General features: G+C 40.5%; 3 protein-coding genes and 1 long non-coding RNA gene across 6 annotated transcripts; 2 read left to right on the plus strand and 2 right to left on the minus strand.

Annotated features, from left to right (window-relative positions):
- Positions 1–4,774: 4,774 nt before the first annotated feature.
- LOC111335190 (uncharacterized) lies at positions 4,775–7,521 on the minus strand. The gene has a single exon (XM_022941047.2). It carries the CDS (start codon positions 7,346–7,348, stop codon positions 5,960–5,962), a length of 1,389 nt encoding a protein of 462 aa, XP_022796782.1. The 5' UTR covers positions 7,349–7,521; the 3' UTR covers positions 4,775–5,959.
- Positions 7,522–7,671: 150 nt separating this feature from the next.
- Positions 7,672–12,057, plus strand: LOC148732943 (uncharacterized). 2 transcript variants are annotated; one of them, XM_088758231.1, is made up of 3 exons: positions 7,674–8,764; positions 9,390–9,704; positions 11,923–12,057. In XM_088758231.1, the coding sequence occupies exons 1-3, from the start codon at positions 8,156–8,158 to the stop codon at positions 11,968–11,970; spliced, it is 972 nt and encodes a 323-aa protein (XP_088614357.1). In that variant the 5' UTR covers positions 7,674–8,155; the 3' UTR covers positions 11,971–12,057. The 2 variants fall into 2 exon arrangements, with proteins under 2 accessions (XP_088614356.1, XP_088614357.1); XM_088758230.1 differs by lacking the exon at positions 11,923–12,057 and having other exon boundaries at positions 7,672–8,764; positions 9,390–11,030.
- Positions 12,021–15,900, minus strand: LOC111335198 (uncharacterized). The gene is made up of 4 exons (XR_016000479.1): positions 15,090–15,900; positions 13,894–13,997; positions 12,933–13,109; positions 12,021–12,160 (listed from the first exon to the last, which is right to left on the minus strand). It is a non-coding gene; the product is annotated as an uncharacterized LOC111335198 (long non-coding RNA).
- On the plus strand, positions 12,084–14,437 carry LOC111335191 (uncharacterized). 2 transcript variants are annotated; one of them, XM_022941048.2, is made up of 7 exons: positions 12,084–12,217; positions 12,411–12,642; positions 12,732–12,843; positions 13,037–13,152; positions 13,422–13,597; positions 13,928–13,949; positions 14,071–14,281. In XM_022941048.2, the coding sequence occupies exons 1-7, from the start codon at positions 12,113–12,115 to the stop codon at positions 14,130–14,132; spliced, it is 825 nt and encodes a 274-aa protein (XP_022796783.2). In that variant the 5' UTR covers positions 12,084–12,112; the 3' UTR covers positions 14,133–14,281. The 2 variants fall into 2 exon arrangements, with proteins under 2 accessions (XP_022796783.2, XP_088614355.1); XM_088758229.1 differs by having other exon boundaries at positions 13,928–14,437.
- Positions 15,901–17,334: the final 1,434 nt, after the last annotated feature.

A 17,334-nucleotide genomic window follows, 5' to 3' on the forward strand; every position in this document is an offset into this window, starting at 1 on the left:
GAGTCCTCCGCCACAGCGCAGAGAAATCAGAGCAGAGAAATCTCCTCTCGCAGAGAAATCAACTGAATGCTACATTCTAATCAGGCAGCACGGGGCGAAAACCGTAACCTGTGAGCCATGGAGTAAAAAATAAATGTATATTAACTAGTCCTAAAAAGCTTTTCCGTTGTGTCTACGGTCCTCCTTCTAACAGGAACTCAAACTGCTACCTTGATAGTCCGGTCAATATTCAGCGTGCCCGAGAGCACTACCCTCTGCATCTTTCGCAGTACGTTTGTGCTTCTGCCTCTCACCAGCTCGCGCATCATGACATCCAGCTCCCGTGACCATCCCCCGAAGGCATCCATAATGATGTTATATTACTTCACCTCGTAGCCTGGGAACTGCTGCCTTAGTTCCCAGCGAAGGGGTCTGTACTTCAGTGTCTTCTCTTCATTCTTTCTTGTCCGATTGTTAACCCACGGCAGCTCATTTCCAGCGTCACAACTCTCTTGCACATATGATTTACAATGCGTGAATCCACCCTATTGCATCTGACCTCTTGTTGATCAGCATATATAGGGACATCCCAATAAGCTTTAACATTCTCTGACTCATACACGGGCTTCAGCTTGTCGGGTGAGTACCAGGGTGGTATCTCGTCTATAAATCCCTCATCATACAACAGTTCGTAAAACAGTACCTTCAGTGCTGCGTGGTGTCTAGAGAGATACTTGCTCTGGGCCAGCGCACTGCATCCTGACAAGATATAAGCCAAGCTCTCTGGAGCCTTGCCACATAATGTGCACCTCACCCCGCCTTCCCCGCTTGTGTGGGTTCTCTGTCTCGTGTATACTCGCGTTGGCAATAGCTGCTCGTATAGCTCGACGAGTCCAGCAATTGTGTGTGATGGGCAGTTCTTCCACTCTGTGAGCCATCAGAAACACCCATCGGCACTCAAACTCTCATCCTGCAGCCTGGTAGTCACTAGACGCCCTTGCCATCGTTGGTTTCTGATCTCATCCTGTAACTTCTCAATTTGGCACCTCCGCAGCTCTTTCTTGATCCCTTGCGCGTGTTCCAAATCCAGCTCCAGCCCCAACTCCTGCGCGCACTTAGCCGCTTCTTTAAAAATGGACCTACGCCCCATCCTTGCCGCTTGCTCTTAAAACTCCCGTACCATTCCCAGTGTACGATCTTCATTACCATGGGGTCTGACTGCACCCTTGATTTTTGTGGCTTTGTACTCCATTTCAACAGAGCGCAATCCCCGCCCTCCTTTACTTCTTGGTATATAAAAAAAAAGCCATTTGAACTACATAGGTGTCTACCCCCACTCTCGACAACAATCTTGCGCGCTTCCCTATCGATCTGCTTAAGCTCCATCACCGGTCACTGTTGTGTCCACATAAGATATCCAACAACAGGCAATGCAAACTGATTTGACGCTACCACTCGATTATAATCGGACAAGGGACTTGTCCAAATAACTGACAATCGTCTAAGATACTCTCTTGCTGCACACTCCAGGACCAACTTATCCTCCTCGTGCCTAACACTCTCAAGTACTCCAAGGAACTTGTACCGCTCACCATCATCAAGACATGGTATTCTAGTGGACTCCACAACTCTCCCCCCTGAGACAGCAGTCACATGGGCCACCGCACACTTCTTTAGGTTCCACTGAAGCCCCACATCCTCCATAGATGACTTAATTATCTTCATGACTCGTTCAAGCCTACCCTCCGATGCAGCGAAGATCTTGATGTCATCAATATACAAGAGTCCCGTAACCTTGCTGTTAATAGGTTTGGACATACGGTATCCTAGCGGTTCTGATCTTCCATGCCACTAGGTTCAAGCATACAGTGAACAGCCTCGGGCACAATGCATCCCCCTGTGGCAACCCTCTGTTGAACTTAATCCTTTCGGAGGTCTGTCTCCCTTCCCTTGTGATCGCCACTACCTTTGTGTTCCAACTCTTACATAGTTTAGCAATGACTTTACACAACCATGTGGGAAACCTGTGTAACGCCATCACCCCATTCAACCAACTATGATCTACAGAATAGTACGCCTTTTCAACATCAATCCAGGCCACGCTCAAATTACGCCTCTTCCTATGACAATCTAACGCAACTGTTCGGTCGATCAATAAGTTGTCTGTTGTTCCACTGCACCCTGCACGTGCCCCCCTCTGCGCACCCTCCATTAGATCATTCTCCTCAAGATGCTGGTTTGTCGTGACAAGCAGACACGAAGTGAACCACTTATAAAGTGTGTTTAGACAAGTGATGGGTCGTTGGTTGTCGCTGGTAAACTCTCCGGGTTTTGGGATTAACGTTGTTTTCCCTTCACAAAACCATGCTGGATACTCTTCCTCATACTCAGAGATCACACGGAATGACGAAATAACACCCTCATGCAGCGCTTGAGCACGTTTCCACCAAAAATTGGCGATACGATCCGGTCCAGGTGCGCTCCAATTCTTCTTTCGCGCTAAAACGTTTACAGCCTCACTTGTAACTATGTCCCAGGCCTCCTCCCCTGAAGGAGGGACGCGATCATGAATAATAGCTCTCAAATCATGCAGCCATTCCGCGCTTCCGTTTACAGTTCCGTTCCTTTCTCATAATTCCTTCCAAAAGCTACTTGCTTCTTCGACATTAACAAACACCTTCTCCTCTATTTACTCATCCCGTTTCCCAGGGTCTACATATTTTGGACGCTCACTCCCTTGGTCGTTAGCCAACACTCTTCTCATGCCCGCATATACCCGGCTAGTATCATCTTTGAATTGTTGATTAATCAACCTTGCTTCGTCTAGCTTGTTGCCTTGCACAAAGCCTTTCTTCAGTTTTCGTAAAGAGGATTTCTTCTTCTCAATATACCCGACAAGTGATTCGTGTATCATATGTAGTGATTCTATCGATAACGTGCGGCATTCCTTGTGCAAAATCTCCCGGTTCCTTCTCTCTCTATTGTGAGCTTTCGGTTTTCTTTCAAGCGATCCACTTCCGCTTTGGCAATTGAAATCTGTTTCCTTATTTCACATACTTTTTCTACGTACAAACGGCGCCGTTTCTGTTGCTTACTCTCTCCAGCTGATGGTCTGTTCAGGCCTTTCTTTTTCCAACCTTTGTACAACAAAAATGCAATAACAACAGAGTACAGCACGCAGCTTGCGATCCAAAGATACGTGAACGGGTTGTCCGTAGGGAGTACTTTCTGTGGTCTCATTAGCTCTGCTAAGGCTTGATTGATCTTCTCGAGGTCGCGCTTGGTTGGCTTCTCCTTAATACGGGTGTCAAACTCGCGAGCTTTGTACTGGCCATGGCAGGTGTTAATTTGGCGTAAGAAGGTAATTGATGATTCCAGCAAAGTGCGTGCCTCTTCACCGATAGTACTTGTCACTCCCTCGGGACTAACTCGTTCTCCCATATGCAAATCCAAATCTTCCTACACAGCACACGAATTAGCATTTTGCAACACCCAATTCTTCGCAAACACTCTCTCCCTCCTTCCTTCTTTCACTTCCCCCAATCCCTGCACTCAAATTCTCTGCAACACTACCGAAAGTCTTCTCTAGTCTGGCGGCTTGATCCCGCAGGTTTTGACTCCTCAGTGCGAAGACTCGTCAGTGCGTTATTATTATTTTCATTATTATTATTATTATTATTATTATTATTATTATTAAATGTGTATACCATCTCATACAGCCCCACAACTCCACCTCAACATAACGTATAAAAGTAGCGTTGAGTTCCAAATGGAAATTAAAATAAGTTACCGTCGCGGTTGCGGTTCTCAGACGACGCAAATTTTGGTCATTTCACGCTGTTGTTTTGCAAAGGACGGCTAAGAAATGTACTAAATTTTAAAATGCACTTGCTGAGCTATTGTTCTGCCCATTAGATCTTTCGTTTTTCCACCGTGGTTTGCTTAAAGTCTCAAATAATTAACTAAAGAAAGGGAGAGCTAGGCCTCTGGAAACAATAAGACGGTTCAATTACATATCATGTTTGTTGTACCTCCTGCAGACTTCGAGCAATCCCTGCTTTTCGGCGAAGTCCATCGCGCGAGGTAAGAAAAAAATCAGTGAAAAAAAAATTGCTGTTAGCGCGCCGCGGGGAACTTTTGAGGTGACGCCGATGTGCTGGAAAAGCTCCCTGAGTGAAGCGCTCGAAACAGTGAAATCTAAATAGACCCCAGACGCTTTTCCCAGATAAAAAACAGGAACACTCCTTTCATAAAACAATACTGTTTTGACAATCCTTAGCTCTTGTTTCGATTGTTGGAGAGGGCAGGGTTATAGATCATATTTGTCTTCCTCTTTCATAGAAAAAAAGAGCAGACCCTTGTAATTGTTCACGAGCTAAAAATTCAATTTTTCGAGAAAAACCTACAGTAACAAAATAACAACTCTCTGGGTGAACTAAACAAAACGCTAGTTGTCGTGAACATCAATTTTTTGATATGAGAGGGACAGTTTTGGTTTACAAACGCGAAATATAAGAAAATAATGCACTGTGTTGTGCCAAGTGTAGCGGTTATTACTGGAGCGACAAATCACCTTATCGACGGGATCTCTAGCGGCTTACTGAAGTCATTGTTCATATTCGGGTAGAATCCGGTTTGGGTATTAGTGCCAAGTTCTGCTACTCTTGAATTATTTTTAGAGCAACGATTACTTCTCGGTTGAGTTTGGGGAGGATGGATTTTGGTGAAATGAAATTATCCTATTTACAGCTACGCCACAATGTTCAGTATAAATACTCATGCAAAACGCAATGAATTACATCTGCGAGCAACGACACTTTATTGATCGTCTGTGGCAGGTCATGGACCAAAAACAGATTCTTTTTTCAGAACCGAAAGACTTCGATTCCGTTAAATTCAGTGCTAAAATCCTTATAGATACATGTAAATGAAAAAACTTCATACTTGTTCTAAAAGGTTCAACTCAGGAGTCACGTAAGGTGGAATCCAGGGAAAGCTAATATCATAGCAAGGCCATTATTCTGTAACAGGAACTATAGAACCAACTAACCACAACAACTTTGAGCATGAAGCTTACTAAAACCAAATTTCAAATCTCCCTTAGGACCTAAAATCATTCATACACTAAATTGGTATAATATAAGTAGATGAGGATGTAATACTTCGGAAGTTCCGGATAGATATACAAAACATTTGTTTTCTCAATTCAACTTCAAAAACCTGACAAGATGATTCAAGCTTTGATCATTTTATATTGCTGTATGCAAGCTTAGATAGATCGTTCATTAAAAAGAAACACCTCGCAGTCCGAAGACTGAATTACGTGTATAATATACAATACAAGAAACAAAATTCATAGTTAAAATAGTTTAAAAATCTTAATAATAAAAATATACAAATCTATTAAAAAAGTTTAACTTAGGATGATCTTGTGTTAAAAAAAATATACATACTTAGACATATATATTTACCTCCTTAGGCTATGGCTAACAATAAAAGATTTTTTCAGACGATCAGTCTTGCACACTGGCACGTTAAACTTCCTATTGTTGCGCAGCTGCCTGTGGTGCTCAGCTTTAGGTGGGAGCAGACCTGCGAGCTTGCGATTAATGTCAAGAACAATGTCATTAAAAAGATCAAACGATAGATACATTTAAATGAAAAAACTTCATACTTGTTCTAAAAGGTTTAACTCAGGAGTCACGTAAGGTGGAATCCAGGGAAAGTTAATATCATAGCAAGGCCATTATTCTGTAACAGGAACTATAGAACCAACTAACCACAACAACTTTGAGCATGAAGCTTACTAAACCAAATTTCAGAGATAAAACCAAAAATCGGCGATAAATTGTATGGAGCATTTATAACCTACAAGTCCGATTATACAATGAGTAAATACGCTTCGGCGATAAATTGTATGAAGCATTTATAACCTACACGTCCGACTACACAATGAGGAAATACGCTTGTTGTGTCACCTTTATTTAGAGTCCTCGAGTGATTTCCTCTCTTCTTGTGCCTCCTTTTCCTTCTCTGCCAACTCTTCATTCGCTTTCTTCAAGTCAGCAGCTAACTTGTCGGCTAGCTTGCGCACATTCTTCTTCGCCTCTTCGATGGTAGGATTTTCTGTCAGGTAGGAGTAAAGATCTTTTCTAGTTTCCTTGATCTGTTTCATGTACTCTTCGCACACTCCAACAATAGCAAGCCACTTGATATATTCCCGCAGGACTTTTCTTTTGAAAGGATCCCCTGTCCAAACTTCCAGCCGTGTTTCTTCAGGCCCCTTCATGGCACATTTCACTAACCGTTGCACGTTCCCTTTCGCTAAAGACCCGAAGGAGCTCTGCATCTGATGCCAGAACTGGGCTGCATTCATCATAATGGCAGAGAGAGATTTAAGAGCACCAATGGAGTTGTGCAAGGCGTTGATGGCGGCATCTGCTAAAGCGTCATCATCTCGGCAACTCTTTATCTTCTCTGTGAACTCTATGCACTGAAGAAGGGCGTCTCGACGCATGTCTCGTTGCTTCTGCATTTCATCCAGGTGTTTCATCTTTTCTTCGTTTGCCATTTTCATGGCCTCTTTGTACCTTGACTGGTCGCCTAAGCTCTCCAGTTTTTCCATCATCTCTTTAAAATCTCCTCCTAGTCCAGCCTTAACAGCACCCACTATACTCATCAAACCATCTGCCAATGCTGCAAATATGCTGCCCTGCTTGTCAAACACTTTTTCTTGTCTTTTTTCAGCCTGGGTATAAAGCTCACTCGCCTTGTCTTCAGCTTCGAGTGCTCTCTTCTCTATCGTTTGCGCCTTCTGTTTCTGCATTTCAAATTCTTTTCTTTCTCTCAAAAGAGCTCTCTTTCTCTCCTCTTGAGTGCCCTTTGCTCTCTGGGTATCTTGTAGGGCATCAATTGCATCTTTTTTTACCTCCTCAAAGTCATCGTGCAGCTTCTCCGCCGCCGTGGCCATTTCTTTCGCCACGTCAGTCAACTGCGAGAGAGTTTCCATCGCCATCTCTTCCAATCCATCCAGCAAGTACTGATAGGCGCCTCGGATCTCCTGAATTACATCGTTCGAAGCTCTCTTAAAGTTGTGAACAGTGACGGCCGATTGGTCAGCCAGGTGTGTGATCTTGTAGCCAACTTTCTGTACTTTAATCTGTATCTCAGTGTTGCCTGCTACACCATTGTACGCCACACGAATAAAGCTACCAAGTTTTCCAAGGTCATCCGCAAGGCTTGCAAGATCGAGTGAAGTAAGTAGATCGCTTTTAGCCATTAGCACCTTGACACTGTTTGGACTTGGAAGGGTAAGAAGGTCGAAGGTTTCTCCATCAATTTCCACGTTTGTCTTGGGAGAAAGATCCATTTCTTTAACTATGTTGAGTCAAGCAAAAATTACACTACACGAAGGGCTGCTTTGCATTTAAATGGTTGTATGACGCTAACAATTTAAGACTTCCCACTATTCGTGGAAACTCACTGCATTGTTGATATGATTGATGTCCATAGATAATGCGTTTTCTCTGGATTGGTCAGTGGAGCGTTTATTGACGAATCCAGACAAGACTCAAACAATAAAAATCAATAACTTTGCATGTCACATTTCAATATCCTCTACGCCTGTTCTTCATTGCTTACCATGTCAATCTCCACATTTATCTATTTTGACATTCTGCTCGTAAGATATGCTACGCGATCACCATCACCATCTCCGTTCATTTAATTTTGTATTTTTATTTGTCGATGGAAGCAGTGAAAAGAATATAAGTCGAATAAGCTCCTCTCAGTTCCACGAATAAACACCCCCTCAAGGTACAAACCACTCGTTGATTACCTCCGAGAAGACGCTTTTTTTTCTTAGAATTTGAAGGTATGAATTGTTCCGTATTGCTGACTCATTCCAGTAATAAATACTTAATAGTCACAAACATCAACTCGCAATTTTTTAAGATGAGCTATGATTGTCATTCTTTCGCGGGTTTAACATGTCTTCTCTATTATGGTCATGTTGTTTTATCTACCCCATGTCAAACCATTTCCTGTATTACCAAATTTGGAAGAAACGAAAAAAGTCATTGTTATCTACAGCGTTAGTTGAATTTCGTGGAAAAGAATGAATAGCTGTCAATAACATCTGGACGCAGACATCGTTATCAATTCACTCTCATAATATATGCTTATTCAACGCCGCGAACGTACACATCTCGAAGAACTTACTCTTCATGGCGCTCGTTTCAGTATGCGAAAAGTGTTTCAACACCACAGAATCAGCACTGAAAGCAATGAAAATGGGAGACATTCGCACTTCAGAGGTTCTTTTGAAATCACTTGGAAAGGATGGTTTTTAGTACAAGAACAGGCATTTGTATATTGTGGTCGGCCAAGAGAGGCTGAAGATGAACACAAGCGACAAGTAGAAGCCATTACCCAACAGATAAACAGATTATATCAGGAACAGAAACAGCACGAGAAAAGGCAAAAAGAAATAGAAGCAAACAAATCTTCACTAACGGGCAGGAAGAATCAATACATCCAAAGCAAGCAAGAGGCATTAGAAAAGTGTCAAGAAGCAGAGAGGAAAAAGAGGGAAGCCGAAGAAAAACACGAAGAATTGAAGACGTATTGGTGGGTGCCTATTTATGGTCAGTACCTTTCTGTGCGCGAAATATTTGAAGAAAATAGTGAGAGGGCAAAAGCTGCTTCAAGAGATATGGCCAGTTATGAAAGGGATACCGAGGAGGCCGAATTAGTGATTGAATGGGCCAATTCAGGAATTTGTCAGGTAAGTTGCAAATTATCGAGGGTAACTTTGATTGGTAACCGGTAAAGTCGCTCGGGAGTCATCTCGCCCGAAGTTATGTCGCCAACAACCTGAGTCATGTCGCCCGAAAAATTAATTCAAGTCGCCCGAAGAACAAATGCTAAAAGGATCAGACTTACAGTCTGCAAATAGGCGATGAAGTCGAGAAATATTTATCACCATAGCGCTGTTGGTTTTCGAAAACACCATCAAGATGATGATTAGAATATAAATATGTTCAAGAGACGACTCTAAAAGTGTTCTTCGTTTCTGATAACAAAATGAAGGGTTGTTTGTGAAGTGTGAACTCGTTTCATTCCCACGGGAGTTTCGTAATCGATCAAAAGCATTGTTCGTATCTATCGATAAGCTTTGTTCGTTTCTGTCATAACAAAATCCCTTGGGGCACGGAAGGCGCACAGATCTTGCTCCAAAGAACAAACTACATTTGGAAAGGCTCCCAGCTAAAATCATCTTCCCGAGGAGATCTAATTCGGATTGAGAGGAAGTGTGTTAGGCCGAGAGGCTTTCATTGCAAGATGTTTTTGATAAGATTTTTATAGTTTGATGCTTGTTTATGCTATATGAAAGAAATCTGTTTCATTAGGCTGAGGAAGACATGCAAAGGATTTCCGAGAAAGTGGAACAGCTCAAAAGACAACGAAAAGACCGCCAAAATGAACTGGGTGACGTTAAAAGTATGGTGGTATTCATCCTACAAGCTATTTCTTTCTGGAAGGATGTAGTCGAGCTTACCAGGGCAGCAACAGTGAAGACTGAAAACATCCAAAAGATCGTGGAACGGGCTCGGAAGGAAGATTCAGTTAGGATACTCACAAGCAGAGGTACTCAGATTAAGATGAAGTCGTTTAAAGAATGCTGGATGGATTTAGTGCAGACCATCACCTCTGACGAGAACAAGGTAATTTTTCAAAGAAAGGTACCACAGGAGGCACTCTGTATCCAAACAGAATCTTGTTTTCTTGCTTTTCATAGTAGACTGCTTGACGGTTTAAAGTTAATACATAAATTAACCGCCTTAATGAATATGAGACTCACGAAACTATTTAACAGCCAGGTTGCGCATAAAAGGATTAACATGTATCTTTGACTAAAGCACTCAAGAAGTAGCTATAGGAAAACAAGTCTACTATGCAATGTATTTCACTAAACCTTTCATGCCATAGCCGCTTATTTGTGCTTTAGGACAGAACAAGGAACAGACAGGGCTTCTTTATTTGCTAACCTTAGTACCTTAAAGAGCTGAGTCTGTTTAAATGGACGAAAGGGAGAGATTAATAAGAGCAAAATTCTTCACACTGAATCTGGTAAGGGTTTAAAATCTGAGGTAAAGGAAAGTAAATATCAAGGTTTTCTTGAAAAAGGTTTTTATGATACCGAAGAGTATTTGTAGGAAGTCATACACGACTAATCGTTTTGCCATCATTCAACACGTTCATGTGTACGTTGGTCAGATTGTTGAATGATGTCCTCAAAAGCTACACTCGAATTTAGTCGTTCAGTAACGAAACATTAAGGTAAAACTAAATCTACTATATCAAATCATTTAAAATTTAAGGAAATTCACTGATCTGTATATTGAAGTGAACACTTTTGAAATACCGAAAATGATCTAACAGAAGTCCAATGGTAAATGTCTTGTAAATTTAAGGGTCCAAAGGGGGGTTTAGTGATGGGAGGTGTCTAAAAGAGAGAAGCCTCAATTGTAAAAATATAACAAGCACGTCAAAACTATGTTTTAGAAAAGTATAAGAAGAGTTTGTAATCTAGTCCATCCATTGAGAGAAAACCTTATCATTCTTTCAAATCTCAAAGTCTATGTCAGAATCCTCTTTAACCCTCTATGATCACCAATTAAAGTAGCTCTTCATTGTTAAACAAATTCTCCCCAACAGCACGCTAGCAAATGTATAGAGAACAGTATGGAGAATATGCAAACTGATGTTAGGGTGTAAAGGGTTCATGATCACTGTGTTATCATTGTTGGTCAGTATTGACTTGGAGGGCATTTAGGAGATTTGGCTCACTCAGTACAAAGACTAGTTCCCAGAACTGAGACCAAAAAGAGCACTATCCCCACTTTCAACTTGACACTGTTCAAGAGGCAATGTGCACCAAATTGTAAAATCAGACGATGTATTCTCTGGCAAGTTGCCCCTGACAATCTATTGCCGCCACGACTTTATCTTTTTAACATCCCTTAATAAATTTGTTCTAACAACGCCGATTTACCAATTGTTAAAGTGTTTTCAGCACATCCAAAACAAACAAATGACACTATTCATCAATTTGCTATATTTACATAACAAATAAAGTTTTGTAAATGAACTAGTTTCAGGACCACCTAGAAGCTAACCTCGAATTCACTAGTAATTTTGGTTGATAATGCAAATTGGTCAACGTAAAGAGTTTCAAAGCTGATGTTTCAAGCACTGGCCCTTTGTCATTCGCTCCGAGACAAAGGGCTAGCGCTTGAAACGTCAGCTTTGAAACTCTAACGATGGCCAATTTACATTTATCAACTCAGTTGATAAAACAAAAGTACTTTGTTACTCCCAATGACGCAGCACCACAGTTTCATTAGAAACTTACCCTCTTTATCCATTTGAATTCATTAGCACATACTTAAAAACTTATTCGTTCTTGACCAGGCGTGAGGTCAAGATGGCCGAGTTCTTTTCTTGCGTAACACTGCTCAAAACGAACGAGGTTTATATCCAGCCATCTTGACTTGACCTGCTTGGTCAAAAAGGATTTATCATAGAGCAAAAACAACATCGCTTCATCAAAATCAAGACTTTGTTTTTTTTTTCCAGGAAAGGGAGAGAGCCCACTGTTTTTGTAGCGCAATAAACCCGGCAACGAATGTCGTTTATGTTTTCCATTTAGATGAACCCATATAGACCGCTTTGGGAAGGCAATCAGAATTCAGGATTTGCGTCATATTGCCTACGGGCACTGCCACCGATACAATAAATGCATTTAATATTCCATAAAAGACCTTAGGATTAAGATGATCATGTCAACAAATATAATTATCATGGTAATGATAGTCATTATTTAATTTAATAATTTAATAATACGTTCTTATATAGCGCATTAAAATTGAACTCTATCAGGGAAATAAAATTATTTGGAAGCTTGAAAGGTGCATTGCAAGCGATTAAAAAAGAAGGACGCGAAGTTGTCATTCCCCTTGGACACGATCCTGATGACGAGAAAGAAAACTCTACTTGTCGGACGACGCAGCATGTACTTGTTGCGAAAGATGAAGGCTTGATTTCAGACGAGGCATACCATGAGTTGAGGATGGTTTTACCAGATGAGGAAAGAAATATCCTTCTGCCAATCAGTGTTCTGAAACAGGAGAGAAACATGCAAAATGGGATCATTGCCTTGCATTCAATTTCAGAGGTCTGTGAAAACAAATATAATTTATTTGAACTACATGTACCTAACTACCAAAGCCAAGCGAGACTATAGTGAATAAAATCTGACCAGTGTAGAAATCACAAAAATTCAATTACAAAGAAAAAATCATCAAATTGAATAGACCTCTATGGATTTTCTGAAGAAAAAGTTAATACTTTATTCTTATTTACCACAGGCTAAGAAAGGAGATGGAGTAAGACGTGATATAAAGGCAATTTTGAGTCAGCTGCTGTCCATCCAAAGTATAAAGAACACTGTACAAGCTAATGGCAACGAACTCCGCCTGCACTTTGCTGCTGATGGAAGACGCACCAGCAATAAAATTGGCACTGTCATGGCTGTGTTCAATATTCTCGATGAACAAGAACATGACTGTGACCACCAGTACCACATCGCTCTGTATAATGGTAATATTTTAAAATCCAGCAGTTTTATAAAGAATGCCAGCTTTTAAGAGACGGTGAATATTAAACATTGTAAATTTATATCTCTACAGGAAAGGAGGATTATTTAGAAGTAAAAACTTGTCTTGGGCCTGTGTTTGCAGAAGTTGATGACCTTCAACAAAATGGTATCGAGGTGGACGGAATACACTACAAAGTAATATGGTAAATACATTATTTTATGTCATAAAATAATTTTTTTTTCATGAATTACTAGAGATTATGTAAATATTCTAGCTATGAACATAACTTACTATATGTCTCAGTACATGATAGGTCCACAGTGAATTAGGATCCATTCAACTTGAAACAGGAAATGGTTCACCCAATGAAGCATTTTTCATTTTGTTTTCCTAAGGTACTGCTGCTCAGACTGGAAATTTCTCGCCATGGCCTATGGACTAAATGCTGCCACTGGAAAATATTTTTGCCTATGGTGCCACAGCACAAAAGCAAAAATTTGTGATTTCTCAAGTAAGTGTACATCTAATATACTCAATTATGTTTCAAAAGATAAATTTTGTAGGCAATATTTTGTTTAACTACCATCTCATACAATAACATTGCCATGACAAATAGACATGTTTCAGATACAGTGTGCCCATCATCAGTTGGAAGGATGTTTACAAGTTAGAAAACATAAATATATGCAGGTGATACTTAAAAATGTGGCTATAAATACAAAATGCAATATTTATTTGGCATTTTCCTAATCAACATTCTGTTTTATAATTTTTTTTTAGTACAAGACTGGCCAATTGAGAGGAATCTTCAACAATGTATGAAGAACAGTACAGAAAAAACCACTGATGGAAGGAAAGGCTCAATTCATGAGCCATTAATCTCAATTCCATTCACACAAGTTATTGTCGACACTCTTCATCTTTTTCTTAGGATCATGGGGCTTCTCTTCCACCAAGTAAATACACATTTTAACCTTAATACTACTGACTTCATTGAGTGAGGTCCTTGGTACTCATGCGAAAATTAGTCAGATGACCTCCATCTCTAGTGAATCTTCAAATTTGTCTTAGATGTTTTTATGGACGATAGAGAAGTAGTACTTTGTTGAGATAAAATAAAATCGTAGACTTGAAATTCTTGGCAATATAATTCAACATTGATCTTTTCTCAGCATAGACAATTGAACAAAACCCAGCCAAAAATTAATCTGTGATATAACTGAAGCCGCTAAATAGAATACAAGGTACTTACTATCATATATTTTTCTCCAAATTTTTCCTTTTAGGATGTGACTCCATACATACATGGTAAGATCCATTTCTCTGTTGTGATGATAATTTCAATGATTTCCAATCCTAACAGTAATTATAAAAGAACTTATGAAACCCTATATTTGAAATATGAAAAATATATTTTGTTTTGCTCCAGCTCTAGTCTATCATGTCCCTCAGTTCCTCCAGAAATGTGGAGGGCTTTCTATTTTCAATTGACAGCCAGTGGAAAAGAAAAACCACCAACAATCAAGAATGTTCCACCAGGGAACACAGAAGGGAGGACGGAAGTCCAGCTACACAAAGCAAGTTATGGAAAAAGAATACAGGAAAATTTATGCCAGAGTAAACAATCTCTACAGAACAAAGAGAACATATCAGAGTAGTGGGCATACAGAGGTGGATCCTGGAGCTCTGCATCTGTACACCCACCAGAATCTGGAGGAAGGCTAGAATGTGCTGTACCAGTTAACAGTGTCACGTTCAAGTTTCAAGTTTTTCAGTGTAAATAAAACAAAATTGCTGATATCTGACTTATACCTTGGCTTAGACGATACCACAAAGGTTGGGTCGTTTGGGGTGACCGTCTCGGTTCTCCCCCATCCTAGCATTAGCACTGCACTGATGAGGCCCAGAAGGCCGAAACAGTACTGTCTGCAGTTAGATATAGCTCTTTGGCATACAAAGCTTTGCTTTCATGTCCAAATTGAGCACTCTATCTAGGATGAGTCATTGCCGTTGCAATTGCGCATGCTCGCTGGTTTACTCTAGTTTGAGCACTCTGGCATGGCTTAGACGATACCACAAAGGTTGGGTCGTTTAGGGTGACCGTCTCGGTTCTCCCCCATCCTAGCATTAGCACTGCACTGATGAGGCCCAGAAGGCCGAAACAGTACTGTCTGCAGTTAGTTATATTTATATATATGAAATAAACTAGATATGAACTGAAGAAATACACATACACCAACATGTTTTGTCCTCGTTGCAAGCGAAGGGGTTTTGACAAGAAGTAAAAATCAGCTGCCATGCTTACGTTGAACTACAAGCAGTTTAAATGTTCATGAATTTAAGTTGATTTAGGAATCGAGCTTAAGGTTGTAAGTTGTTACCTTCCAAAATGTGCCAAAAACAAGCAAGAGGGGGGCTATACAAATACAAACATAACTTTTGCTATACCTGAATTCAGTTAAACAAAATTCATTTATGAAACTTATCCCAGCTCGGATCTATCAGCTCCCACGAGTTTTGCCACAAAGACTTGCAGCTAAATACAGGAATTGCACCGACCTGTGATTGGAAGTTAAAAATAGCATTAGTCACGCAGTTGAGCTCAAGAGACTTGGAGATCACGTAGGCATTTGTGGTCGAAAGCTATGTTAGCGTTAAAAATCTTTCCTTTTTTCAAATCAAATAAACACAACCTTTTATATTTTCGCTGGAAGAGAAATTTTCGGGTTAAATCTACTTCGGTAAAGGGGTAAATTTATGGCGTGGATTTGCCACCTACGGTTCGTTATTCATGGTCGAAAATTCACCACTGAAACAGCAATAATATATGTTTTCGCTTCAGTATCGAGCAGTTTTCGTTCGTTAATTGACTCGCTGTGTAATATGTTCTATTTGCAAACGTTTCGCTCTTGGCGCAATTCCTTTCTGTAACGCAAATCTTAAATACAGGAATTGCACCGGCCCCATTGGTCGACTTCCAGCGGTGAAAAATGGAAACGCCGAACGCGAAAATCTTTCTTCCTTCAGTCCAAAGCCTTTGATCTTCACTAGCGAAGTTCTTTTGCCCACAGCTCCCGTTCTGAACTCGCTTTCGACCCGGTGCTTTTCCTGCCTTTAACGTTTTCCACTATTAAATTCAGGAATTGCACCGGAAAGAATACTTAACTTCGGTGACGATTACATGATTTAATTAATGAGATACCGCTGTTTAGAAACCTTGCACATTCTCTTTTTTCGAAACTTTCGCGGGAAAATCGTCCAACTATTAGTGCTTGAGCATGGTTTGCAATGAGGAGAGTAGCCTTGCGCAGTTTCAGCATATACAAATCTTCCCTTCATAAGCTGATTCTTGCGGGCGATGTCATCTTTCCACTTCAGAAGTTGGTTTTCTGGAGGGAGAAACTTTAGGGTGAAAGGGTCTGTCACTTGTCCCGGTACAGTGCTCTCGGTTAGGCGTGTTCTTGCCACACTCCTTGTTGGAGGAAGCCAACATTCACATGCAGTTCCTCTGCTAAATGATCTAATACTTTCGAGAGTAAATCTCTTTGAGTTTTCCTTCAGTAGTTTGACCTAAGTAAACACATTTTGTAGTGTATTGTTAATATTGTACTGATACAGACAATTTTTAACTACCTTTTCGTCTGATCCTAATTTGAATTCTATAGTTAATGAAAGTCAGTTACGCATTACTTCTGCAAACAGTGTATCCAGCTTCTACATTATTAAGCAACTAGGAATATTACAACTCCTCACAGGATGGGATGCTAAGGCATCTAACCCTAACCCTCCTCCCCCTGTATGATTATTTAGATTTTCACAAATAAATTTTCAGTGCCCGTTTTTACACCTAGATCTAGCCTGTGTGACAGGCATTCAAAGGAGAGGGTCCAAAGGGAGAAGTGTGTGTGTGTGTGTGTGTGTGTGTGTGTGTGTGTGTGTGTGTGTGTGTGTTTCAGGATGTTGAATTGTATTTTCCTTTGTTTATGGAAGGTGAAATTTTTCATTGAATGTCATTTGCCCACAAAATCTTTTTCTTGCAGTTCTTTTGCCGTCATGAATATTCATTATGTAAATTTTAACCCTCATTAAAATTCACAATTGTTCAAAAAATGATTCTTACCTCAATTTGACTGTTTGCCATTATGTGAGCGAGCGGGAACACTGGAGAAGCAAGACTTATCTTCAAAACTTTGGGCTCGAAAGCACTAATAGTTGGACGATTTTCCCGCGAAAGTTTCGAAAAAAGAGAATGTGCAAGGTTTCTAAACAGCGGTATCTCATTAATTAAATCATGTAATCGACACCGAAGTTAAGTATTTTTTCCGGTGCAATTCCTGAATTTAATAGTGGAGAGCGTTAAAGGCAGGAAAAGCACCGGGTCGAAAGCGCGTTTAGAACGGGAGCTGTGGGCAAATTAACTTCGCTAGTGAAGATCAAAGGCTTTGGACTGAAGGAAGAAAGATTTTCGCGTTCGGCGTTTCCATTTTTCACCGCTGGAAGTCGACCAATGGGGCCGGTGCAATTCCTGTATTTAAGATTTGCGTTACAGAAAGGAATTGCGCCAAGAGCGAAACGTATGCAAATAGAACATATTACACAGCCAGTCAATTAAGGAACGAAAACTGCTCGATACTGAAGCGAAAACATATATTATTGCTGTTTCAGTGGTGAATTTTCGACCATGAATAACGAA

Source organism: Stylophora pistillata, chromosome 4 (genome assembly GCF_964205215.1).
Source record: "Stylophora pistillata chromosome 4, jaStyPist1.2, whole genome shotgun sequence".
Lineage (NCBI taxonomy): Eukaryota > Metazoa > Cnidaria > Anthozoa > Scleractinia > Pocilloporidae > Stylophora > Stylophora pistillata.